Source organism: Lissotriton vulgaris, chromosome 1_1 (genome assembly GCF_964263255.1).
Source record: "Lissotriton vulgaris chromosome 1_1, aLisVul1.2, whole genome shotgun sequence".
Classification (NCBI taxonomy): Eukaryota; Metazoa; Chordata; class Amphibia; order Caudata; family Salamandridae; genus Lissotriton; species Lissotriton vulgaris.
The window spans coordinates 1,817,184,665-1,817,211,394 of record NC_141685.1 but is presented as its reverse complement, the minus strand read 5'-3'; the positions used below and the strand labels follow the sequence as shown (position 1 = coordinate 1,817,211,394).

Genomic DNA, 26,730 nt, shown 5'->3' with positions numbered 1-26,730 from the left:
CTTGAGCAGACATCTTGTCAAAACTTTGCCGACTGCATCCAGTAAGGCAATCTGGCGGTAATTCTGGGGGGATAGGCGATCTCCTTTTTTAAACAACGGCACCAGGATACTTCCCTTCCAGGACGGTAATCCTCACCTCTTAGTAAGCAAATATTAAAGACTGGACAGAGTAGCTTGCACCATTTAGCCCTGTTCTGTTTTAAAACGTTGATGGGCTTTTCGTCCGGGCCCATGGCCCCGGAATGGCGCATTTCACTAATGGACAAATCTATGTCCTTTTCAGTAAAAGGTTCTAATGGCTCACTCATTTCTTGTCGCCACATTTGAGGGATCTCTACATTATTACTTGCGTAGAGGTTGGAGACAAAATCCCTCCATATTTGTTCCTCAATAGCAATGGGTGCAGGGCTTGTTCTCATTCCGCACCCCTCGCCTATGAGGGACCAGAATTGCCTCATTTCTCCATGAATAGCAGCTTCTCTTATTTTTACCCAAATAGTATCTTCTTTTTCTTTGCGTAGTTTGGACAATAACCTTCTCCTTTTCCTTTTCAACTTGGTTATTTTTTGTGCTGTATCCGTCGATCTATTTAAATATTGAGCCCTTACTAGCTTGTTTATTTCTATATTTAGATGTCTCAAAGGGCTTGGAGAAATTCTGATGGGTTTTTTCCTGTTGAGTTTTTTTGTCCCCGCTACCACTGACTTCATGAAAACGCAAAAGTTTTCGATTTCAAAGCCGTGCCAGGCCGGGACCTCGGAGATTGCTGTGTCCAGCATTACTTCCAAATTTCGATGAGCCCTCGCGTTCCAATAGCACCTCCCGGATTTAGAGTGGAAATTTGTTTGGTCATTATTCAGCGACCACTGATCACAACTTGGTGGCTTTACGTTCAGCGAGATGGAAAGGATTTTGTGATCGCTTAGCGATGTATCAGTAATATTGAGGTCCTTCAGCAATTCAAATGCATGGATCCCCGTTATTACATAATCCAAAATCGATTTCCCTCTATAGGATTTATGTGTAAAGTTGGCCGGGGAATCCGAAGGGAGTCTCCCATTTACTATGATCCCGTCTATTTCTACCAACTCCTTTAATAATATTTTATCACGCTTATTTGTTTTTATGCTTTCGGGGAACACTGCCCGGGGAATACAGAGGGTTTCCTCTCTAGATTTATCGCTAAATAAGTTTAAGCTTAAATTAGAAATCTTGCAATTTAGATCCCCGACTAAAACTATATCCGTCATCGGATCTTTCTCCCTGATACTCTGAATAAACAAGAAAACCCTTTTGAGTATTGCATTGAAGCTAACTTCTGGCGGGATATAAGCATTAATCAGGACCAGACAATTATTAGTTTTTAAGCTATCTGATCTAAATATGGTTACTACTTGGAACAGATTACTGGGATCCAAGTAATGCCCATAGTTCCAATTTATTTTATTTGATAGAAGGCAGGCTATACCCCCACTAGCATGACCTTTTTTATTCAAGGTGGCACTGCCTTCTAAAGCGTAATAGTCTTTCCCTATTTGAATTTTATCAGGGCACCAAGTCTCTTGGAGGCATATTATATTTGGTTCCAGAGCTAAAAGAAAAGCCAATTTCTCCGGACTGTTTTTTAGGCCCGCTGCATTCCAGGAGATTATGGATAATTTTTTGCTAAAGATGCTGGTTATTTAAAGGTTTGTTTGCGGGTTTTTCTGCCAAAACTCGGGGAAGCCAATTCCATTGGACACTTGCGTCTCCGATATCTGGTTGGTGAGATAACAGGGGGGGGGGGCGGGATAGGACACCATACGGGAGTCCTTAGATTTACATATTTTTAACACTGTAAGTTCGCCAGACTTGTTTATACTCCCTGTTGCTGCTTGCAGCAGGGAAAATGTGGGTTTCTGGGAGGGTTTAGATTTAAGAACCTTAATTTGACTAGTATGCTCCAATACCGGGATTACATCTATCCCTCTGCTCTGCAAATCTTCTGAACGTTGCAGAATTAGATTGGCTACTAGCTTAGAGTAGAACCTCACCCTAGTTATAGTCCCCACTTCTGATTTTAATATTTGTACCCTATCCAGATCGGCTGATTGTATAAGTTTTAAATTTGCGGATTCTTGAAAATATTTGAGCAGGAGGGATCTGTTCAAAATGCATTCGGTATCAAAAAGGGGATTAAATTCTACCCATACCGTGTCTATACATTTTTTATTGGGCTCTACCAATGCAGCACCACTCGCAACTATTCCCGAAAAGGATGGTGCCAAAGGGTTAAGTATTGGGACTACTTTACTGAGGGGATTATTATCCTGAACTGGCAATGTATGTTTTTTGGGCTCATTTATGTCTTTATTGACGGAAACTTGTTGAGAAAAGACATTTGGAACAACTGTGGGTGGGGGAGGAAAAGAAATCAGAGAAATTGCTGGCGTAGCCGAAGGCGGAGGAGCCATGCTTTCCTTATTGCTCTTAATTTCAGAGTTATTCTCCTTTTCAGCTACCACCGGAATTTGAAAAACCTCATTATTTATAGGTATATTAAGGTGTTTTCTAAAGAGGATTTTCCTCCGCCTATTTTTTTCAATCCGTCTCAGCAGCTTCCTTTTATTCTTTCCATTCTTTTTTATTTCCTCTAACTTCCCCTTGTTACCATTCTCCTCCAAAGCATCGCCCACCTCTCTATCTCCGTCACCCAGTTGCTTCTTAAAAATTGGGAAAAGGTCCGTCTCAATTTTTATAGGAGATTCCACATGGGATTTTATTTCTAAGTCATTGACTGGGGGGCCATTAAGGGGAGGGGATGCCCAAAGGGCACTTATTTTTTCATCTTCATGTACTTCACTTGGGACATTGTTGAATTTGGTGTGCTGGTCTTTTATTTCTACCCCATTTAATACTAAGGGAGGGAAAATCTGTACTTTTTGGTCCAGATCCTTCTCTTTTTGAGTGCCCAGTAAGACCTTTAAAATTTTGGTCACTGTATCTAAGACGCAGTCAGAACCCCCCACAAATTTTTCCAGTAGCTGTAAGATGGACGACAATAAGTGCTCTAATATATGGAGGGAATCAGAAATAGGTTTGTCTGTCCCCTGACCTTGTAATGTGTTTATCCCAGTCAGATTTAAATTAGGACTAATGGAAAAATTTGAGTGAGAGGATTTAGACGGGGTACTGCTATACAGCTGCAAGCCGGCATGGGTCGATGTTATCGGGGTTTTCAAATCCATCTCCGCTTTAACAGGGTCATTTTCTATATATCTTTGACATAAGTCTTTATCTAGTAACAATGGGGACAAACCATTATTAAAAGATTATTTTGTCAAAGATGTATTTAAAGTAAGATGGACATCAACTTGGGGGGTTTCACTTATGAACAGGTTATCATCTTCTACACCATTCTTGGCTTTTATAATTACTTCTGGCACTAGTTCAATATTATTTTTCACTGCGGAAAATAGGGGAGGAGAGCTATCACTCTCAACTGTCCGAGGGACTACTTTTGATACCAAGGTACTATTAGCTAATATTTCTTTTCTATTTTCGGGTAACTCTCTTGGTGTATTGGGTAAAATATCCAAAAGAATGGCTCCAGGGTCCTTAGAGTCCACTGGTTTGTTATCCTCCATTGTAGCTTTAATCTTGCCCTTTTCCCAGAGATTGAAAAGCTGACAGGTACTCTTCAAGTTGGAGGCTTGACCAAGCTTATTTCGGAGGAGGTTCGATCTGGTTTAAGAGTTAGATCTACCTACCAGTATTCTCCCAGACCTCAATTTCTTTGTCATCATCCCACACAAACAGTGTCCGTAGGAGGCAGGGAAAAGAAAAAGGAAAACGTCTGGCGATTTATAAGCCTCAGGTGTAATGCTTGACTATTTATCACTGAGGAGAGAATTTAATGATTTGCAACTAGGGTAACAAATGGAAACTACAAGTCCTAATCAGTTGACGTCTGCCAGTCTCTAGTGCAGGAAATGTTGTTGGGGGACTGGCCTAGCCTGGCCTTCTCGTGCCTCAGAGGGCCCGCCCTTGTCCCGGGCTCCTCCCGGCGCGCTCCCGCACGCTCCCGCGCCGCGGCTCCTAGAAGGTAATTTATAGCGAGTGTGGGGAGGGAGGAGCCAGCAGGGAGAGCGTCGCAGCTGATCGTAATGCTGAGGGTCAGGCGCTCCTGGGACTTGGAGTCCTGCGCCTGCCCTCGCTCGCAGCCCTGCACTCACCGCCGCCCCAAGGATGAAATAGGGCAGTTTGAGGCTTACTCCCCAACAGTGTCCACAGCACTTTTAAAATTAGCACAGTCCGGCAATCCAGGCGATGCGGGACCCGCGAAGCGGGTTCCGCGAGGAGTGATGGTAGAGGGCTGAGGGAAGAGCAAATCCTCCGTGATGTGCTCGCAGTCCCCAAACCTTTGTCAGAACAAAAGAGGTAAGCAATCCAGCGAGGTCTCCAGGCGGAAAGGATTTAGCAGCGCTGAAGTGGGGGAGGAGCCAGCAGGGAGAGCGTCGCAGCTGATCGTAATGCTGAGGGTCAGGCGCTCCTGGGACTTGGAGTCCTGCGCCTGCCCTCGCTCGCAGCCCTGCGCTCACCGCCGCCCCAAGGATGAAATAGGGCAGTTTGAGGCTTACTCCCCAACAGTGTCCACAGCACTTTTAAAATTAGCACAGTCCGGCAATCCAGGCGATGCGGGACCCGCGAAGCGGGTTCCGCGAGGAGTGATGGTAGAGGGCTGAGGGAAGAGCAAATCCTCCGTGATGTGCTCGCAGTCCCCAAACCTTTGTCAGAACAAAACAGGTAAGCAATCCCAGAACGTTCGAGTCCTCTGTTGCCCCTTTAGAATGACAACACTGGCTCTGCATGAGCAGCGGGCTCCTCCTCACGACCGGGGCGGCCGTTGAAACATCCAAAACTACACAGGAAACCCAACTTCGAGGAGCAGCCACACACGATAAAATGAATCCTTTATTCTTCAACTTGCCAGCAGGTTTTGAACAGAGATGCTTTCACATAGTAAACTGCCATACGCGTTTCAAGAGCAACAGCTCTCTTCCTCAGTGGCAAAGTACATTTGTCTCTTCAGCGTGCTACTAATTACCAAGTCCCCGCCTACTGGGCGTGTCGAGCCAAAGCGGCGTCAGCCGTGTGTCTTCCGACCCACTTGGGACCAATTTTGCATCATTTTCCTTTGGCATGCCCGACCGAAATTAAAAGACTACAGATCCCAGAATAACGCCGCTTTGGCTCGACACGCCCAGTAGGCGGGGACTTGGTAATTAGTAGCACGCTGAAGAGACAAATGTACTTTGCCACTGAGGAAGAGAGCTGTTGCTCTTGAAACGCGTATGGCAGTTTACTATGTGAAAGCATCTCTGTTCAAAACCTGCTGGCAAGTTGAAGAATAAAGGATTAATTTTATCGTGTGTGGCTGCTCCTCGAAGTTGGGTTTCCTGTGTAGTTTTGGATGTTTCAACGGCCGCCCCGGTCGTGAGGAGGAGCCCGCTGCTCATGCAGAGCCAGTGTTGTCATTCTAAAGGGGCAACAGAGGACTCAAACGTTCTGGGGTACGGCAGGGGTGCCCTAGCAACAATCCATCTACAACTTAGAAGCAGGGCAGGCGGACGACAGCGGTGTGTCTTCCGACCCACTTGGGACCAATTTTGCATCATTTTCCTTTGTCATGCCCGACCGAAATTAAAAGACTACAGATCCCAGAATAACGCCGCTTTGGCTCGACACGCCCAGTAGGCGGGGACTTGGTAATTAGTAGCACGCTGAAGAGACAAATGTACTTTGCCACTGAGGAAGAGAGCTGTTGCTCTTGAAATGCGTATGGCAGTTTACTATGTGAAAGCATCTCTGTTCAAAACCTGCTGGCAAGTTGAAGAATAAAGGATTCATTTTATCGTGTGTGGCTGCTCCTCGAAGTTGGGTTTCCTGTGTAGTTTTGGATGTTTCAACGGCCGTCCCGGTCGTGAGGAGGAGCCCGCTGCTCATGCAGAGCCAGTGTTGTCATTCTAAAGGGGCAACAGAGGACACGAACGTTCTGGGGTACGGCAGGGGTGCCCTAGCAACAATCCATCTACAACTTAGAAGCAGGGCAGGCGGACGACAGCGGTGTGTCTACCGACCCACTTGGGACCAATTTTGCATCATTTTCCTTTGGCATGCCCGACAGAAATTAAAAGACTACAGATCCCAGAATAACGCCGCTTTGGCTCGACACGTCCAGTAGGCGGGGACTTGGTAATTAGTAGCACGCTGAAGAGACAAATGTACTTTGCCACTGAGGAAGAGAGCTGTTGCTCTTGAAACGCGTATGGCAGTTTACTATGTGAAAGCATCTCTGTTCAAAACCTGCTGGCAAGTTGAAGAATAAAGGATTCATTTTATCGTGTGTGGCTGCTCCTCGAAGTTGGGTTTCCTGTGTAGTTTGGGATATATATACATATATATATATATATATATATATATATATATTTATATATATATATATATATATATATATATATATATATATATATACATATATACATATACATACATATACATGATCTCCTCACTCTAACTTCACTCGGAAGGGGTGGTGGCACCACTACATATATGTATATATATATATATATATATATATATATATATATATATATATATATATATATATATATAGATATATTCCACAGGAAAGCAATTTTCATAAAGAAGAAATCACACGAGCCCACTCGGTCAGCTTAGCAGTTTATTCTCGGCAAAGCAGGTAAGGACGACGAGTTTCAACCGCATCCGTGGCTTTGGTCACATGACCATCGCCTCCATTGTCATCATATTTAAAGGTACGTGTACTTATTCTAGACATAAAAGAAATATTGCAACTCATACAACATAAAAATATTCATATGTGAAAAGAAATATAGTCATGAATAATTGATGAATGCAGTAAAAAAAATCATTTCCTCTCTAGGACTCTGTTTCAAGTTGTTGGAGGGACTAGTGCCATAGTTGTATAGTCGGCTCAATGGGAAAAATGAAGGGACAAGTGCCCCTGGTGCTAATTTAGTTTAAATAGAGGAAATTTCTTGTGGGTAATGTCAACTAAGATCAGTCATGGTGAAGAGAGGTATAGTACCCCAAGCAGTGACTAAGAGCTGGATGGGACGCCTGTCTCACTCTGCTGCTTTTAACAATGAATATTCCACATGCGTGTCAGAGTGATTCACAGCATCAATTCTGTAAAGTTGACAAATAGTAAGAAATTAGCACCACATTTACAATGACCGCGACAATTTTATTAAAAATAACTGTCATAGAAGTAAAAAGTAGGTCGGACACGAGGCTAAATTATTTCATGATCTTTACGTTCCACAAACTAAAAAAAGTCTGTATGCAGAATAAAAAATAAACAGTGATACAGAAATACAAGTGAGTGGATAAAACTGGAAAGGGGGAAGGAGGGGAGTGAGGATGTGAGCATTCTGCTGAGGCTATGGTGTACTTATATGATTCTATCACAAGTGGGAATACAATTTCTCGTCTTGATGAAGACCATCTGGGTGCATTGACTCAAGTCTGTGGAGGGCAGCAGTGCGGTTACCCCCCCTTGGGTTAGGTGCGATAGTGTCAAGTCCGAAGTATCTTGCCTTGGTCCAGTCGGAGTTATGCTCACTGGTGAAATGCCTCACCGTGCTATAGCTGTGCTCACGGTAATTAATCGCCCACCAATGTTCTAAGATACGTTTTTTAACAGGAAACGTAGTTGACCAATGTACCAGAGATTACAGGGGCATATGATAGCTTATACGACAAAGTCAGTTCCACATGTGATGAATTTTGGAATCTTCCACTGGGTCTTGGTTCTGTCTAGGGTAACCTCCTATACATTGCTCCAATACATTGCTGCAGGCTTTACAGTTTCCACATTTGTGGAAACCTTTGGCTTGCTTAAGCCAGTTATTTTCTTTGGGTTGTAGATGGCTATATGTGAGCATGTCCCTCAGTGATGGGCTTCTCAAGTATGTGACAGATGGTGTTGGGCTTATCTCATTTCTTAAGATGGGATCCTTTCTGAGAATGCCCCTCCTATTTCTCAAAATGCTACATATCTGGTTAGACAGGTTGCAGTATTTGGTGATAAATCTTACTTGATTTTTTTTCTCAGTTCAAGTTAGCCTCTTCCCTGAGGTTTTGCCTAGGATTTGGTCTCTGGACTGGCTTTCTACTCGCTTTTCTGGTTGGTAAATGGCTTTCCTGGGATATCCTCTCTCTCTTAATCTTGACTTCATTTCTCGTTTAGTGTTTTCATAAGTAGCAGGGGTGCTGCAATTTCTTTTGGCCCTAAGGAATTCACTATAAGGGATTCCCCACCTAAAGCTGGAAGGGGGGAGCTGGCAGCATGGAGGATGGAATTACCTGCAGTTTCCTTCCTGAATACATTGGTACTGATTTTCTCTTTCTCAACGCTGAGTTTGAGGTCCAGAAAGTCAATGTATTCCTGACTGTAGTGTATGGTAAATCTGAAATTCACATTGTTATCATTCACACAATCAATGAACAGGTTCAATTCTATTTCAGATCCTTTCCATACAAAGAAAATGTCGTCAATTTACCTGTTCAGAAAAGGGGTTGGTGATGAACAGAGTGTCTGAATTAAGCAGACCACTCTTACCCAGTCCAAAGATCAGGGCTTGATCCATCACCGTTATTTAGCTACCCGGACCTTCCCAGCTCAGAACCTGGCTATATGCAAATCAGTCTGTCCCTGGCCCAGTGCATCATGGGAACAGGGCAGACTAAACTACCAAGCCAATTCTTCACCAAAAAGGAGACAAGCATGTGACATGTGTATGCATTAAATATCCAATGTTCTGTCTGGTCATTCCAGAGCACCTGTTTCTCCCACCAGCCTACAAGGAGGTTGGCATTGCTGGGCGCAAAGCAACTGCCCATGGAAGTTCATTGTAGCTGTTTATAGTGTTCGTTTTAAAAAATGAAGACATTCTCTTTTAAGCAAGTCGTTATCATGTCAAGGAGCATAATAGTGTGTTCTAAGAATTCTGCCTTGAGTAGCTTCAAAAATAACTGAGATGCCTTGATGTCATTGTCATGCCTTATGCTTGTATACAAAGCTTCTACATCTAGGCAGACCAGCCAGTGATCTTTCCACATGTTTACATCTATTATCTTTTGTAAAGAAGTGTGGTGTCCCTAAGGTAGGATGACATATTTGTGACATAAGGGAAGAGAAGGTGGTCCATGTATCTACTAGTATTTTCTAACAAGCTGTTTTTGGAGGACCCAATGGGTCTGCCTGGTGTATCGTTCTGATTTTTATGGACCTTGGGGAGGAGGTACAGGGTAGGTGTAGTGGGTGTGTCATTCCTGAGAAAGCGAGTCTCATCCCATGATAGTAAGCTTTTCTTCTGCCAGGTTTGTAGTTTGCTAATATACATGTTCTTCAGGTCAGTGAAGTATTTTTTATCAGCTTTGCCATAGCATGTCGGGTCACTGAGTTGACAATGTGCTTCTTTGGTGTACATGGTCCTAGTCATAAGGACCACATAGCCTCCTTTGTCGGAGGGCTTAATGACAAGTTCTTGGTCTTTTTGTAATCTAGAGACCGCCTCCCATTGGATTTTACTCAAGTTGTAACTTTTGGGGCTTTTTTAAGCAGTTCAAGGAAATCCAGAGCTACCAGGTCACTAAAAATGTCAATATTATCTCTACCCAAAATAGGGACATGTTTGGACTATGACTCTGAAGTCAGTAGAGGCAGTTTCAGCTACATCAATCCCCAGGAGGTCAGATATCCCAGCCGTACCGGAGGGATTGAATAGATCAAGTGGGTCACTAGTGACTTCCTCAAGGGTTGTTAGGGTGTGAAGGGTTGGAATGTCCTCAATGACTAGGCCTGCGCTACCTGCGCCTACTGGTCTACAGGATACCTTGGTGGGATTTTTTTTTACAGCATGTATTTTGCATAGTTTTAACTTTCTCTCAAATTTATATAAATCTACATGAGCTTGTACATAATCAAAACCAACATCAGGACTAAAGGATAAACCCATTTCAAGCACACTTATTTATTCATTAGTAAGAACCTTATAAGTGAGATCCATTACCGTAAGTTTTTGGTGTGGTGTCTTCCATCATGCGTTCTTGTTCTTCTGGCCTCGTGTTCCCATGCCAGTTGCTCTTAGATTTCCTACGCCTGAGGTTACGCTTATGGTTTTTTCTGCGTTTTCTTGTTTTTTCATTCTTGGCCTCCCTCTGTTGGACTGTTTGTTGGCCTTTTGCATGAGGCGTAGTTTGTGAAAAAAAGAATGCTGCTCTGTATTAGTTGAGGCATTACTAACAATTGATTCAACATCAGAGGAGGCTTAATGTACGATCTTTGCTGACTTCTGTCCTCATTTTGTCATATTTTTTGGCAAACATTAAGATGCGTTCAGTCGCGTAGTCCTTTTCGTCATGCAGGAATTTGCGCTGCTTCCTGGTGATGATATCTTTTTCAAAGTCTTTCATCCTATCGTCCACCGCTTTGATCACGTTTTCTGTTTCTTTTTGGTCAGTTTATATATATATATCTAAACAAACCCCTGCTCCAGCTTGAAGAAGGCAAGCACACAAAGAATGCTCGGTTTTGAGGCATATTTTATTTCATAGGGCCTCCTCTGACCCGTCAAGAACAGAGAGACGCGTTTTGGCTGTCACAGCTGCCTTCCTGAATCTAGTGAGGGCAGCAGCAATTGTCTGAATTATTGTCCTTTTATATAATTTCTGGGGCTCCAAGAATAAGCACAGCGGCACACCTCCAGACAGCATAAAATATTTATTCATGCACAAAGATGATGTGTTTCGAAAAAATCCCAACAGTTTATGGAAAGAGAAGAGATACTTTCTGCACAGCAGTGACATTCAACCAAAAATACTTGGCAATGAGTTTGTATTACAATTGAACATACAACGCTAAATTTAATACAAGTATCCACTAGAATACAAGATTGCCATTGATGAAGATTGTACTAACTGTTATATATTTATTTCTCAGGTAAGTAGTACAACTTGATCAAAAATCTCATGTTTTCAACACATTTTTATAAAGTTGCGTAAATCAAACTAACATAATTCAAGTAAGTGGTTTTACTACTCGTCTGGGATAAAATTATATTTCATAATTCTTGATAAATCCTTCATGATTGTATGCCATTTAAGAAACAGATTTCTGCTATGTCCTAAATATCAACAAAGAACAATAAAGTTATACAAATGTATGATTATTCCTTCATATTTAACCGTATCCCTCTGCAGGCAAACGGTTTCATACCTTAAGTGTGCAAAGTGTGATAATATAAAAACATAGTGTAAATACGATCAGAAAATGTTTGGACGCTTCGCTTAATGAGCCATCCTGTAAGAAATCCCTAGGAAGATTATTTCTAGTTACTCAGTAGATGATTATAAGAAATATGAGACAATTGTTTGATGAACTATCAGTGTATGGAATCACTATACTTCCAGATCCTAGTCACCCAGAACCCTTGTGAATTAAAAAGGATAAAGTGAATAACGTGGAAGATGTGTGACCCAACATGGAATAAAATCAGAACTGGAATCCCATGAAAAGACCGTATTTGACCCACAGAAAGGACAATCCTGTGTTCCATTTCCTAATTTTCTTTCTCTGTGGAAGTATATATCGATGATTATAATGATTATAGATGATAAAAGTAACTATAACTCATGCCCTAAGATAAGTATAACCCGCCATGCACTGTTAATTATCCCACACATTACAACACTCATGACAACTTCTATGGCATCATTGATAATATCACTACAACATTTCCTATAAAATTATTGATGCAAAACTGTGCATGGCAGGGACGCAAGTTACAGTTACTTGCGAGAACTCTTAATATAACTGTTGAATTTCTGTGGTTTTGTGTGTTTAAAATCTGAACCTACCTATAACGTCCCTGTAACCTTTACTTTTTTAGTGAATATATGTATTATATATATATATAAATATAAATCCAAAGTCAATGGGGTCAGAGATGCCGGAGCGCTCAGCAGCGGGTGCAGGCTACGGGCCGGACCCTGGGCCAAAAAGTCAATTTTTTCACAAATTTTAGCTGCACACAGCAATTCTTCTATATTCAAAAATGTATTCCACAAACAGAGTCAGTCTGTCAACCGACGCGTTTCGGCCATGCGGCCTTTGTCACGGTAGGGAGACACTACTTTCAACATCCATTTAAGTACCTCCTATTGAAAAACAACCCTATTGCATTATGGGAGTTGTAGTTATTAGCAACATTCTCCAAATGACAGACAACACATTGTTATTACATATATAATACTTAGGTGGCTTTGCAATGCAAGTTTTACAGCCATATCATTTTTAGAAATGGGCTGACGGTTTGCAAACATATACCGTTATGAAATAAGTTTACTGTAAATATTTTGATTAGTATCAAATTTACATTGTGGTATTTGATTGCTCCTGTGGAGTCCATAAAGAATTTAATTTAGTATTCTTCCTTATGTGTCCTATTTTGGGAGTTCTTACTTATTGTCACTCATGTGTATGGTACTCGATTTTTGTCAGTCCCCCTTTTCTCTGCTCAGTCTTGGATTAGTATCCTTGTCTTTTAGTCTATGCCATATACAGAGTTTGTCTGGGTACCCAGTGATTGGAAACGGCCTTTTAGGTGTCGTTTTTAATTTCACCATGTTTTTTCATATTTTTTTTCTTCTCTCCTCTTTTCATCCTGTGTTCAGAGGTGAATGTACATCTCTTCGTCATTATTCAGGCGCCTCAGCACCTTAGTTCTTAGTCGTATAATGTACTTGGATTCCATTTGTCTTAATTTTCTTCTTCGGCCACCAAATCTCTCATGGTGCGTGACAGTATCCAAACCGAAAAATTCAATTTTCCTCCAATCATTGTTTTGGCACTTTGCCAGATGTTTAGATGTTGCATAATTCATATCCTTGTTCTTGACAGCTCTTATGTGCTTCAATATTCGTTTCTTGAGCATGCATGTTGTACTTCCAACATATCTTTTGCCGCACTCACATTGTATTACATATGCCACGTATTGCGTTGTGCATGTAATTTTCTGATTTATTTTGATAGTTTTCCCTTCCGGATCCGTTATCTCTTTTTTATTTGTGGCAATTTTGCATGCTTTGCAATTTAAGCACTTTCTGAATCCCATCTGTTGCTGTGTCAGCCATGTATCTTTTACTGCAGTTTGAAAGTGGCTCTTAATCAAATTGTCTTTTAGTGATCTTGCTTTTCTGTATGTTATGAGTGGTCCTGTACCAATCGTTTTGCCAATATCAATGTCTTGTATTAGAAAGTGCCAGTATTTTTTAATAACTTTCTTTATTTTCTCATTTTCCTTACTGAAAGTTAGGATTAACCGAGGTCTAGTTTCTTTTGATTTTTTCTCCTTTGCTGTTATTTCTTCATTGCTTTATTTATTTGAGGTTGCCTTTTCTTTTTCTCCCTCTTTTTCTTTTTCAATTTTTGACATCAACATCTCAATACGTGTTTTTCTTTCCACTTTTCTTTTACTTTTACCCAAGACTCTTGGTCTATAGCCTCTGTTTTTTTAGTCTTTTGGCACTGTCTTCTATTTGAGCAGTTGCATCACTTTCCTTCGAACAGTTTCTTTTAATTCTTTTGTAGTGTCTCCCTACAAAGGCCGCAAGGCCGAAACGCGTCGGTTGACAGACTGGCTCTGTTTGTGGAATAAATCTTTGAATATAGAAGGATTGCTGTGTGCGGCTAAAATTTGTAAAAAAAAAATATATATCAAGGCTAGGTCCCTGGGTGATGTATTGGTACACAGTCATCTAGAACACACCACACACCGCGAAGCGTCTTTATCACTCTGTAAGTACCTCTTATTGAGGACCCCCCATAGAAAAGTTTTCGCAGTGGCTATGCCGAGCGTTAACCAGTTGGGTGCACAATTGTGTATTTCAGGTCATAGAATTTCACCAGACTACGTGAGAGTGAGTTTCATACACGATGTTTAATGGGATCATGGTTTCATGCACCCTAGCACTTTCACTTGTTTTACATCTGCACCAGGGGGACTTTTGATTTAACACGCATTGACACAGGCACACGCGCCTCACCGTTAGGATTATTAATCTTTCACGCCACGAATACTCACCAGCCTCCTAGCCCACAGCATGTTTTAGTCCTGAGCACCGCATTTTGTTTTTCTGGTTTTCACGATCCACGTACCCACTCCCATAGATTAATTACCACAGACGGTCAGTCACCCTTGCATGATGCACTTATTTTGAAACAGGAAGTTCCCATTTAGGCTGACAGCTATGCCTCTTTCTTTTTGTAGAGTAATCCCCTGATGAAGGGCTGAAAGAGAGCCCGATGAAGGGCTGAAAGAGAGCCCGAAATGCATTGGGACACATGAAAACCTGATGTTATATGTATCTGATGATTTAAGCATTGAACAATGTGTTTGAGAGTGCAACAACCATGAAATTAATGGATTGAAAACTACACACAAGAAACCATTGGAGTATAAAACTTTATTAAAAAGCATCCAAGTGAATAAGACTCGTTCAGTCTTTTTTGCAGTGCCAGGAGGAGTCTTCCCCCTGGTTGGGGCAACTTTGTATTAGACTTTGTCAGTGTATACGCTGTATGGACCAGACAGCGATACCTCCTTAGCACGCCACAGACCATAATTGGGAGGATCATCATTTAACCGAGCAGTGCCAGCCCCAACAATTTTCTTTGTCACCAGCAAGTGTACCATTAGCTTCTTGAGGTAGCCCCTCTCACATTTCTTGTGAGGGATAGAGATACATTTTAGGTGCAGTGTTTCTGACTCTCGACTCCTTGGGCCGGCTGGGTCAGCAGCAGTAGGGTCAGCCAGCAGAGCATCAGCAGTGCCTTCAGTCTTATTCCCAGTCAAGAGAAAATAGGCAACATTCAGCTCTGTATTCTAGTAGTACAATCCGAAGGGTTCTCCCAGGTTTGGCACACATGTTACTTTTCTAAAAACCAGAGGAATGATCCAGTTTACATTTCCATGTCCTGAGAGCTTGGCAGTGGTCCACTCCCAGTCACAGTGCATGCATTCATTAAGTCCAGAAAACAGGTTGAATCAGAGGGGTTTCTGGGACTGGTGCCCCCTACCACGATTCCCAGAATGGATTGGGTATCTGGCAAACTGCCTTTCTACACTTGGTGAAGTAGAAATTTCAGAGGCCTGCTCTGTTCCTCTGTACAGGATGAGGAGAGAAAAAAGAAATGGGAGATGGGGCTGTTCCCATTATTGTTATTTCTAATTCCATTTTCACAATTTTAAAGATGTTCACAATCCTGACAAAATGTGTACAACAAGTCCAATCACACATGGTCCAATCTTCAAGATAATTGTTGCAAATCGTATGTGCATGATGGTAAACAGACACAAAATAACTACAAAGGATCCCCGACCTGCCCAGGTCATTAAATTTAATGTACATGGGAGACCAGTAGTCACCATACCCGGGTACAGCTTTTGTGCCCTCAAAACGTAGAAAATGGCTCCACGAGGTTGGACCTACGCTTAGGTAGTTGGCAGCAGATACCCTTCAAGACTAAAGAGGAAAGTGACCTACGGAGAGTCTTCTCCTCTCATAGCACAGCAAAGGGTGTCCCTTAGAAAACCAGGTTTGTAATTTGTGGAATGGCTCTGCATTAGTTGCCCCACAAAAACAAGCCTCAAAAGCAAAAAAGGCAACCCAAACATGTAGGGACAAAAGGAAAATGGCATCCACTGTAATTCACACAATCAAAGAGGGGATATGTTGGAGCTCATGATAAGTGTTACAGCAGTATGTGAAAAAGCAAAGAACGTGATATGGCCTCATTATTAACAGTGGACAGGTAGCAGACGTACAAAAAGAGGCAGGAGTTTTTTTTAGGATAAATTGCATTGAAAGGAAAGTCTAAAGGATTCTGCATCTCGCAGCTGCATTATACGGAGGAGATCCCCTGGAGATGATAAAGTAGGTCAGGGTTCTGCAAAGTCTGTCCTGGAGGGGTAGATCAATGCCAGATTTTTAGCATATCCCCATTTAGATACATGTAGATATCTTACAAATCTGACATGGATCCAGCCCCTCCAGGACCGACTTTGGAGAACCCTGAAGTAGGTAATTGGAAGTGTTAGCTAAGAGCTGCTGGGTCTCCGAATCCTTTTCCTCTGCTCAGAAAATTTCACAGCAGGAGGCATTAATTCCCCAAACCATATTATAAAATCCATCAAAAGGGGCTGAACAATCCCACCCAGTTTAATTGTGCAAGGAGTCTCCATAACTACCTTACATGTATCACTTTTTGCAGAATCCACGGGGGAGATCATGTAGGGACAAGAAGTGAAAATCAACTGTGATATATGGAGGTCTTTTCACCATCTTCGCTGGGCTGTACCCATTTGTGTATATGTCAATATTTGTCTTTAGCACCGTAGAAAAATAATGACTTTCTGCTCCTTTTAGCTGAAAATACTTATGACAGACAAAGAAAAAGCAAAATACATGGCGAAACTCCATATTATTGCTGGCCAGCTGGATGAGGGTTTTCTCACTAATACAACCGTAATTTACACCTTAACTGGGCAATCCGGAGAGGTGACACCTGATGAAAAGGTAACAAGACAGCTTATCTGATATTATACTTAAACCATTGCTTGCATCTTATGTTGTTGAAGACTCGACGTCTGGTTATTATTTATGACAAATACTCAACTAAAAATAATGCCATTTGTTTTATTAAGTCTTTTAAATATTTTTATTGTTTTCTCAACTAAAAGTGTTCAAATTTCTTTGCGTCTGACTATGCCCTTCTAAAAGAAGGGAACAAAAGCGGTAATATGTTCCTCTTGATTGCATCAAAGAGTTTATTAACATTAGTATGCCTATTTTCTAAAATACAAACATGTAGGTCTGTCACCCTCCTCACCCTGAGGCACAGCCAGATGACAGGCAGCACGCTGTGATGGTCATGCTTCAGTAACAATCGCAGCAGTGCCTGGAGACAGACAGTGATGGAGAAGAGACTGCCAGCACCATCAACCCACTCAAGTTGCCGACACCTGCGGCCCCTTGTGCTCTAGGTCCAGGTGTTTGCATAATGCAACTTGTAGTTCTATTTTGCCAACTATGAAATAGGGACTACAAGAACCAGAATACAAAAAAAGTCCTGGAGTAGGGGAGGCGGTCAGACATGGACCTGTGAACGTAAAGACTTGTGTGCCAGGGCCATTTATCTATCTATATATATAAAAACGAAAGTATGTCTGTTTGTACTTTATGCATTATTACACCATTCATCTGATCGCCATGAAACTTTGGGAAGTTGTTGAGTACACTCCCACGAAGGTTTCTAGCAAAAAAAAAAAAAAAAAAATGAATTGTTAAAAGTTGTTGAGAACACTCCCGCAAAGGTTTCTGGCCAAAAAGAAAAGAAAAATGTGTTAAATATCGGCCCTCCGGCCCCCCAGATCCCCCATAATCTTTCCAATACTGAACGTTTACAGTTTACGGTGAGACTCGCTTTTGCAATGACCATCAACAAAGCACAAGGACAATCGCTGCAAGTGTGTGGACTAGATTTGGAGAATCCATGCTTCTCACATGGACAACTGTATGTGGCCAGCTCACGCGTCGGAAAACCTTCTGATAAATCTTTTGAATACTGAAATAGACAGCGAATTTGTGAGCATCGTCGACAGTTATGACCCCCAAACGGAAATCGATTGGTCAATCTACATCAGAAGCACGAAAGAAAAAGGCATTACGAGCTTCAGAAACAGACGAGCAACGGGAAGCAAGATTAGAAGCTGTTCGAATACAAACTGCTCAAGCCCGTAATTCTCAAACGAACGAGCGACAAGAATCAAGATTGGAAGCCGATCGAGTACGCACTGCTCAAGCCCGTTCTTCTCAAACGAACAAGCAACGAGAATCAGATTGGAAACAGTTCGATAATGCACTGCTCAAGCCCGCTCGAATGAAACAGGAGAGCAACGAGAATCAAGATTGGAAAACGATCAATTACGCACTGCTCAAGCCCGCTCGAATGAAACAGGAGAGCAACCAGAATCAAGATTGGAAGCCAATCGAGGACGTACTGCTCAAGCCACACTTAGAAATGTTTTCCATATTAAAATGAATACGTTTCAATAACAATGACACAATGTAAATTGAATGTTATCATACCGAGTTTCCTTGAATTTCCTTTCTTCTGAGATCGCAGCAACGCGGGTAAGCTAGTATAGTACTAAAACATCCTCACTAGCACCTGTGACTTATGTTCACTTTTGCCTACATCCACCGTACTCGTCTAAATCCACACATTATTTCTATAACTAACAAAGAAACCATAGTTGTACCCACCAAATAAATTGCAAGTCACGTTGCGACCTTATTAAGGCTCTCAGCCTTGCGCATGTATATTATCTGTGCCCTTATTCAGGCTCTCAGCCTTGCGCATGTAGGTTTTCTGTTCCCTTATAAAGGCTCTCAGCCTTATGCATGTATATGTTCGCGGAGCATTTGAGCAACATGAAATATCCGTAAAATATACTGCTGGACATAATACAGCCCGTGTCTATCGTTTTTTGTGCGCGAGGCACTAATACAATCAGAAAACATCATACATTGTGTAACAATGCTAATGGAACAATCCGTGCAATTTATGAACTATGCACCAAAAACCGACTTGTGGAGTCCTACCTACTATATGACCTTTGATGCTAAGATTCAGTGGACTGCTCTTAACTTGGTTGCTAAAGTTCTAGAGGCTCCATCTGCATGGACCTAACAACTAGCAGTTCTATATTCATGTCAAGGTTAACAGTGGTGTATTCGAGAGAAGTGGAATACAGTGGTATTATGGTCCAATGCCATGCTGTCATTTTTTTACACACGTTTTCTGGATATATTTGTTATTTAGTAAATATGCACAATCCGACCTAGTAGGAAACATAAATGCATATTTTGTGTCAGATACTCTTTTTTATGATTCCTGAAACACTTACTCCATATCATTGAACTTTTCTGGAAAAAACACTTACTCCCTATCATCGAACTTTTCTGGAAAAATCTGTTATAGTTTGTATGACCCTTTTGTCAGAGCTTACTAAATTATCCCCTAAAGGTAGGGAACAACTTTTCCCAAAAGCTCATAATTAACGTATGTACGTCAGTACAACGCGATCATTTTGATCGCGGTACTTTACAATGCGGGTTTCACAACGCAAGTCGTTACAAAGATTGGAGGGCGCTGGATTGAGGATTAATTTAATTTTCTATTCCAACTCCAGCCCACGTAACAGTAGGGAAGGTGTTGGAATAGAAAATTAAACTATTCCTTAAGCAAGAGTGCCATCCAGTCGTAGAAATGACTTGCGTTGTAATGGCTGCGTCGTAAAGGTCGCGCGGTGTAAACACTGCATTGTAAAGGATGTTTCCCATAATGGACAGCAGTTAACAAACATAACGTAACTCCTTAGATTTCTGTTGAAGAAATGTTCACTGTGATGCACTGCAGCCCTCCCTCTGTCAGGGGAAGGCATTCATGTGGATATTAGAAAACCACTGTCACTCTCCGTGGAATTGTTCCTTGTTAGGGTGAACTAAAGAATGTGTCTGTCAATGGTTCATAAATTTTAACTTGTGAACCATATATAAGATTCCAAGATTGATGCAGGACCCAATAGTCTGGGGAAGAGGCTGAGCACCTTATGTACCTGTGAAGGATTCGAAGAGGAGGAGAAGCCCAAAGAACATCTGCCCTCAATCCACAAAAATACAGTAATGAGATGTGGTGCTGACAGAGCAGAAGCCCTCCCTAAAGCCCCCAGTTGAAAGTGTGCTTACTTGCGATATATATCTTCCTCTACTCTTAATAATTTGAAAAATAGCTAGCATAGAGAAAGCACTGCTTGCACTCAGCCTTTCATCCATCTGAGGTCGATAAAATGAGTATCAATGAGTTAGGTAACAATAAACATCTGTTATTCAGCGCCAGGAGACCTCGTTGGGGTGAACGTGCGCTTTACAAATACACATGTTATGTTATGTATGACATTGCCATACTCTCTCAGTCTGCTATAATTCGAGGCAACAAAGCTCCATAATTTGGACTTTGGAAAATATCTTAGTCTCATTTCAGCAACTCAAGGGTTGGTGTATACTGGTGACAAGACATACTTTGCCCGAGGAGATAGCCAGCAGGTTTGCATTGTCTATTTGAAACAAGCACATGATGAAGATACCTAGATGTGGATGGATGCATTATTCAGGTTGATTGCTATTATTGTGCACTGATACAAATTAGGTGGCTAGTGAGAGCAATCAGTATCTTGTTCAAGAACTTAGTAAGGCTTATTTCCCAAAATAATTTGTTTAATCACTGAAGTGTCTGTAGCTAGCATAATTTCTTTAAGTCTCTTGTACCTCTCTTGAATGGGAAACCATAGATTTCAGCAGCAGGCGATGGTTAATTCTCTTGAATGAAGGACAACAGGTTTTTGGCAGTAGGAGAAATATCTTCCCTGATCACAGCTCCTCACTCTAGATAACAAGCAGAAAATAGTCCATTGTATTCCCTGCTGCCAGAGTTGATGTTTACTCTTTCCTCTCCACGCTACTGTTAGGGATTGGCCCTCTTGTTTCCAGGGGTCAGGTCACGCCTTTCCATGCATTTTGCTTTCTTGTGGCTTCCTTCATGTTGTCTCTACTTCTCTAAATATAACCTCTTCCCATTCAAGAAAGTGAAGTAGCATAAAAAAAGATAAAACAAAGACAAGACTTCTCCAAATGCCTGTCAAAATATGCAATAGCATCCATCCACAATTCATCTCGTAGAGCTTCTGAGGTTGCTCCTCCTAGACCACAACGATGAGATCCACTTCTCTCTCCTTTACCAAGATCATTGTTCATGACCTCTCATTGACTTTACATCACAATTGTATAGTGTGTCATTGCTCTATTGACGTCTGTGATCTATAAACACATATCATCGCAATGTCATCATCGTGCGAGGTTTCTGTTGTAAAATATGTAGGACATTTTGTGTTGCCTTCCTACTGAGAGCAATTCACTAAGCATAGAAATCGGTTGAATCTCTCTAGCCCAGGTTTCCTGGAACATGCATATGTCACCAGTTTCTATATACTTTTCCCAGGTCGGCTCTTCCAGTTTGTTTGCTAGTCCCGCGATGTTCCAGGAGATTATCCTCAGATGTTCAGCAGTGGGAGATGTCAAAACGCAAGGGTTGGAAGAGGTAGGTCCTGGCTCCACTTGTGTTGCAAGGCCTGTAGCGGGGGCAACATAGGTTACATGTGGCACCATAGATCCCCACTCCCCCTCGCCCGCAGGGAGGGGAACCAAAGTTATCCCCTCGGCAGCAACTACTCCATCAGTGGCTAGGTGAGAGAATTCGATTCTGCCGTGATCTATGGCAGATGGATCATTCAATGGGCCAGAACTTGGACCGGAGGACAAAGTGAAATGGTCCAACGACCCACGGGAACCCAAAACCCCTGGCGCTGTCTTACAGGCAGTAAGTCAGTCGACCCCATCCAAGCCGTCCAGGCAGTTGAAGCGATTAAAATCACAAAAAGGTGTATCCGGTGGTTGAAAGTACGGGCGTTGTACAGAGCCTTTGTGATTGCGTCTATGTTCCACCCTTGTCCAGTCATCGTATATTGGGGCCTGGCGCCTAGGAATCGGGGGAAAGAAAAAAGATACTGGGAGGGTCTGTATGGTGGAATCTAGGGATCGGTTCATTCCTCTGCAAATGTGTCGAACCGTGCCTGGATCCTTGAAGGTTACCATGATACAGTCCCCCACTATAGTTTTCCTGGTCTTCCCTAGCCATGGAACCCTTCTCACCATGATGATTTCGTTATTATATTGGGGTGGCAAGGGTCGGTTCCAGTTAAGCCATTTGATTACCTTTTTCTTAAGGGACTGGTAATCCTCATTTTCCCCTGATCTTAAGTGAGGGGCACCGGCTAAAACCACCATTAATCTATTGGCCTCAGGTGGGAGGTCTGGCCTCCGTGGTCTGGGAGTTGGACAAATGGGCGTGAGTGGGGGAACATTGACCTGGTCTTGATGCATTCCAGAGGACTCTATTTGTGAGCTATGTGGGGTTAAATCCACTGGATGAGTGGGTCTGGGGCTTTGATTGTTGTGCCGTGCCTGGAGTTGAATGGCCATAAGGGGTTGCAGAGGGGGAGCAGATGGCATGCTTCTGGGGGGAGCTTTATTGGCATTAATTGCGACATCTACTTTGGAAGGTCCCTCCGCCGAGGGATGGATTTCCACTAGCTTTGTCTGCTTACTTACTAGAGTGCTCAGGGTGGTGAGAGAAGTTTCTAGTAAGGTGAGCCTAATCTCGACTTTTTTTAAGCTGTCGGTGATGGGCTGTAGAAGGGAGCGGAGTAGGAATTCAATGTTCCCCTTAGCAGAGAGTGGATTGTTTGGATTTGGCGTAATACCCTCTTGTTCTTTGGTGGTGGCAGTGGTACCGGGATTTGAAAGCTCAGGAGGGGGCACTATCTCCGTATGCCTCCCCGGTAGAACAGTATTTGGCCGTTTCTTGCCAAAATCCAGGTGGGATATTTTGGGTTTCCCCCGCCCCCCGTTGTTTTCCGAGCACGTTTGCTGGGTGGGGGCCTATGTAACTCCGCCACTACATTTATTTTGGGCTTGCTCTTATTGGCCAATTGGATAGGTGGAATTTGGGTTACCAAGTTGACAGGAAAATGAGAAGTCTCTAGGGGGACTGGCTCTATGTTTTGTACAAGCGCTATCCCTGGAGTGGAGGGGATTTCCCTTAGTAGGACAGGGAAATCCTCTAGTGTCGAAATATTTAGACTGCTGGGTAGCACGCCTCCCTCTTGAGTGGTGGGGAAGGGGCTGATGTCAATCAAGGGCCTATTTTTCATAGATTCGATGGAGCGCCTGCGCTCCGCCCTGCGTTTCTCAAGTGAACCGTCCGTGTCCGTCTCACCTTTATTGGGTTTAAAATAGTTATCCAGAGTCCCGGAGCTGGAGGCTCCATCCCTTGAGGGGGTTTCCCGGTGTGTAGGCGAGGGCATTACCTTGGTTATGGCACAGGAAGGAATCAAGAGAGAGGGCCCAGCCCGGCCTCCTTCGGCCACTGACGGCCTAAGACGGTCCCGCCCTTGTCCCGGGCTTCTCCCGGTCGCTCCCGCTCGCTCCCGCGAGGCGGGGATACTGTACTCCTAGTAATACTACTGCTGTGCTGTCATTCGGTGATAGGCGGGGGGGGCGTGGCCAGCGGGGAGAGCAGCCCAGGTGTTGCTGGTTGGGCGCGCAGGGGCTCCTGGTCACTGGAGTCCCCTGCCTTGCTCGCAGCCCCGCTGGAACACAATTGCCTGCCCCCGCGCTCCTCCTTTGGTCCTGGTACAGCCCTCTGCCGGTCGACGCGCTGCGGGACCCGCGAGGCGGGTCCGGCGAGTCGTGGGTGGTGGTGGTGAAGAGGGAAAGGTCCGCTAGCAGCAGGTCCGCTGTACTCCACAAGGTAGGCAACAAGAATCCGATGAGGTGTCCCACAGGCGCTGGGGAGAAGGCTACTTTTCAGTCCGTGTGCGGGGGGGGCGTGGCCAGCGGGGAGAGCAGCCCAGGTGTTGCTGGTTGGGCGCGCAGGGGCTCCTGGTCACTGGAGTCCCCTGCCTTGCTCGCAGCCCCGCTGGAACACAATTGCCTGCCCCCGCGCTCCTCCTTTGGTCCTGGTACAGCCCTCTGCCGGTCGACGCGCTGCGGGACCCGCGAGGCGGGTCCGGCGAGTCGTGGGTGGTGGTGGTAAAGAGGGAAAGGTCCGCTAGCAGCAGGTCCGCTGTACTCCACAAGGTAGGCAACAAGAATCCGATGAGGTGTCCCACAGGCGCTGGGGAGAAGGCTACTTTTCAGTCCGTGTGCGGGGGGGCGTGGCCAGCGGGGAGAGCAGCCCAGGTGTTGCTGGTTGGGCGCGCAGGGGCTCCTGGTCACTGGAGTCCCCTGCCTTGCTCGCAGCCCCGCTGGAACACAATTGCCTGCCCCCGCGCTCCTCCTTTGGTCCTGGTACAGCCCTCTGCCGGTCGAGGCGCTGCGGGACCCGCGAGGCGGGTCCGGTGAGTCGTGGGTGGTGGTGGTAAAGAGGGAAAGGTCCGCTAGCAGCAGGTCCGCTGTACTCCACAAGGTAGGCAACAAGAATCCGATGAGGTGTCCCACAGGCGCTGGGGAGAAGGCTACTTTTCAGTCCGTGTGCGGGGGGGCGTGGCCAGCGGGTAGAGCAGCCCAGGTGTTGCTGGTTGGGCGCGCAGGGGCTCCTGGTCACTGGAGTCCCCTGCCTTGCTCGCAGCCCCGCTGGAACACAATTGCCTGCCCCCGCGCTCCTCCTTTGGTCCTGGTACAGCCCTCTGCCGGTCGACGCGCTGCGGGACCCGCGAGGCGGGTCCGGCGAGTCGTGGGTGGTGGTGGTAAAGAGGGAAAGGTCCGCTAGCAGCAGGTCCGCTGTACTCCACAAGGTAGGCAACAAGAATCCGATGAGGTGTCCCACAGGCGCTGGGGAGAAGGCTACTTTTCAGTCCGTGTGCGGGGGGGCGTGGCCAGCGGGGAGAGCAGCCCAGGTGTTGCTGGTTGGGCGCACAGGGGCTCCTGGTCACTGGAGTCCCCTGCCTTGCTCGCAGCCCCGCTGGAACACAATTGCCTGCCCCCGCGCTCCTCCTTTGGTCCTGGTACAGCCCTCTGCCGGTCGACGCGCTGCGGGACCCGCGAGGCGGGTCCGGTGAGTCGTGGGTGGTGGTGGTAAAGAGGGAAAGGTCCGCTAGCAGCAGGTCCGCTGTACTCCACAAGGTAGGCAACAAGAATCCGATGAGGTGTCCCACAGGCGCTGGGGAGAAGGCTACTTTTCAGTCCGTGTGCGGGGGGGCGTGGCCAGCGGGTAGAGCAGCCCAGGTGTTGCTGGTTGGGCGCGCAGGGGCTCCTGGTCACTGGAGTCCCCTGCCTTGCTCGCAGCCCCGCTGGAACACAATTGCCTGCCCCCGCGCTCCTCCTTTGGTCCTGGTACAGCCCTCTGCCGGTCGACGCGCTGCGGGACCCGCGAAGCGGGTCCGGCGAGTCGTGGGTGGTGGTGGTAAAGAGGGAAAGGTCCGCTAGCAGCAGGTCCGCTGTACTCCACAAGGTAGGCAACAAGAATCCGATGAGGTGTCCCACAGGCGCTGGGGAGAAGGCTACTTTTCAGTCCGTGTGCGGGGGGCGTGGCCAGCGGGGAGAGCAGCCCAGGTGTTGCTGGTTGGGCGCGCAGGGGCTCCTGGTCACTGGAGTCCCCTGCCTTGCTCGCAGCCCCGCTGGAACACAATTGCCTGCCCCCGCGCTCCTCCTTTGGTCCTGGTACAGCCCTCTGCCGGTCGACGCGCTGCGGGACCCGCGAAGCGGGTCCGGCGATTCGTTGGTGGTGGTGGTAAAGAGGGAAAGGTCCGCTAGCAGCAGGTCCGCTGTACTCCACAAGGTAGGCAACAAGAATCCGATGAGGAGGCCCTCCATGACCATTCGGCTGCTCTGGTAAACCCGGCAATTCTACACACATCAATTTTGGTTTGCCACCAGCAATCTTTAAAAAAAAAATCATAAGTGGGATCCACTGACGTCAAATCAAATAGTGTCAATATTTCACACCTTTGAGATCTATGTCCATTCTGTTATGGACCAGCCTTAACGTTGAGAATATTTCACATGTACTGCGTGTATAAAGATATCACCAAACTCTTCAATAAATCGCTCATCACCGCATCTTTTCCAGAAGCCTGGAAACACGCATCCGTGGTTCCCCTTCTGAAGAAAGCCGGATCTGACATCTCCAACCCAGAGAACTACAGGCCAATTTCTCAGCTCCCGTATCTCTCCAAAGCTCCGTAGAAACTAGTCAATATACAACTATCCCGATATCTGGAAAACAATTCACTCCTGGACCCCTCACAGACCGGCTTCAGAGCCAATAATAGCACCGAGGCAACGCTGCTGGCAGTATCGGACAGTGTCAGATGCACTACAGATCAAGGTGGATCGGTGGCTCTGATACTGCTTGACCTGTCAGCAGCGTTTGACACCGTATCCCACGACTGTCTACTAAACACTCTATTGAGTAAAGGAGTGCAATCCACAGCACTAAACTGGATTAGATCGTTTCTTAGTAACCGTACCCAGGCAGTGCACATGGGCCAGTTTCATTCGAAACCCTGTCCCATCAGCCGTGGGGTCCCACAAGGGGCCTCACTGAGCCCCACTCTCTTCAATGTCTATGTTTCATCTCTGGCTGACATTGGTAGAAAGTGGGGCATCGGCATATGTTCCTATGCCGACGACACACAGCTGATGGTGACAATGGATGAAAGATCGGAGACAACAAAGGAAAAGCTACACAGCTGTCTCACCGAAATGGCATCATGGATGCATAACCATTGCTTAAAATTAAACGCCGGCAAATCGGAGATACTACTGTTTGGAGGAGCAAAACTGACATGGAACGCCACATGGTGGCCACCCACATTGGGATCAGCCCCTACTCCAAAACAGCACGCTAGAAATCTAGGTATCATCATGGAGGATGCATTGTCCATGAAGGACCACATTCGATCACTATGGGGCAAGGGCTTTGCAATTCTCAAACTTCTAGCAAAAATCTTTCCCTGGATA

At 44.8% G+C, this 26,730-nt stretch overlaps 1 protein-coding gene across 1 annotated transcript in view; it reads left to right on the top strand.

Annotated features, from left to right (window-relative positions):
* STAB2 (stabilin 2) overlaps positions 1 to 26,730 on the top strand; it is an 880,852-nt gene that overhangs the window by 169,213 nt on the left and 684,909 nt on the right. Inside the window, exon 12 of the mRNA XM_086919174.1 lies at positions 16,516 to 16,665. Within this exon, the coding sequence (XP_086775300.1) occupies positions 16,516 to 16,665 (150 nt within the window). The remainder of the gene's footprint in view (positions 1 to 16,515; positions 16,666 to 26,730) is intronic.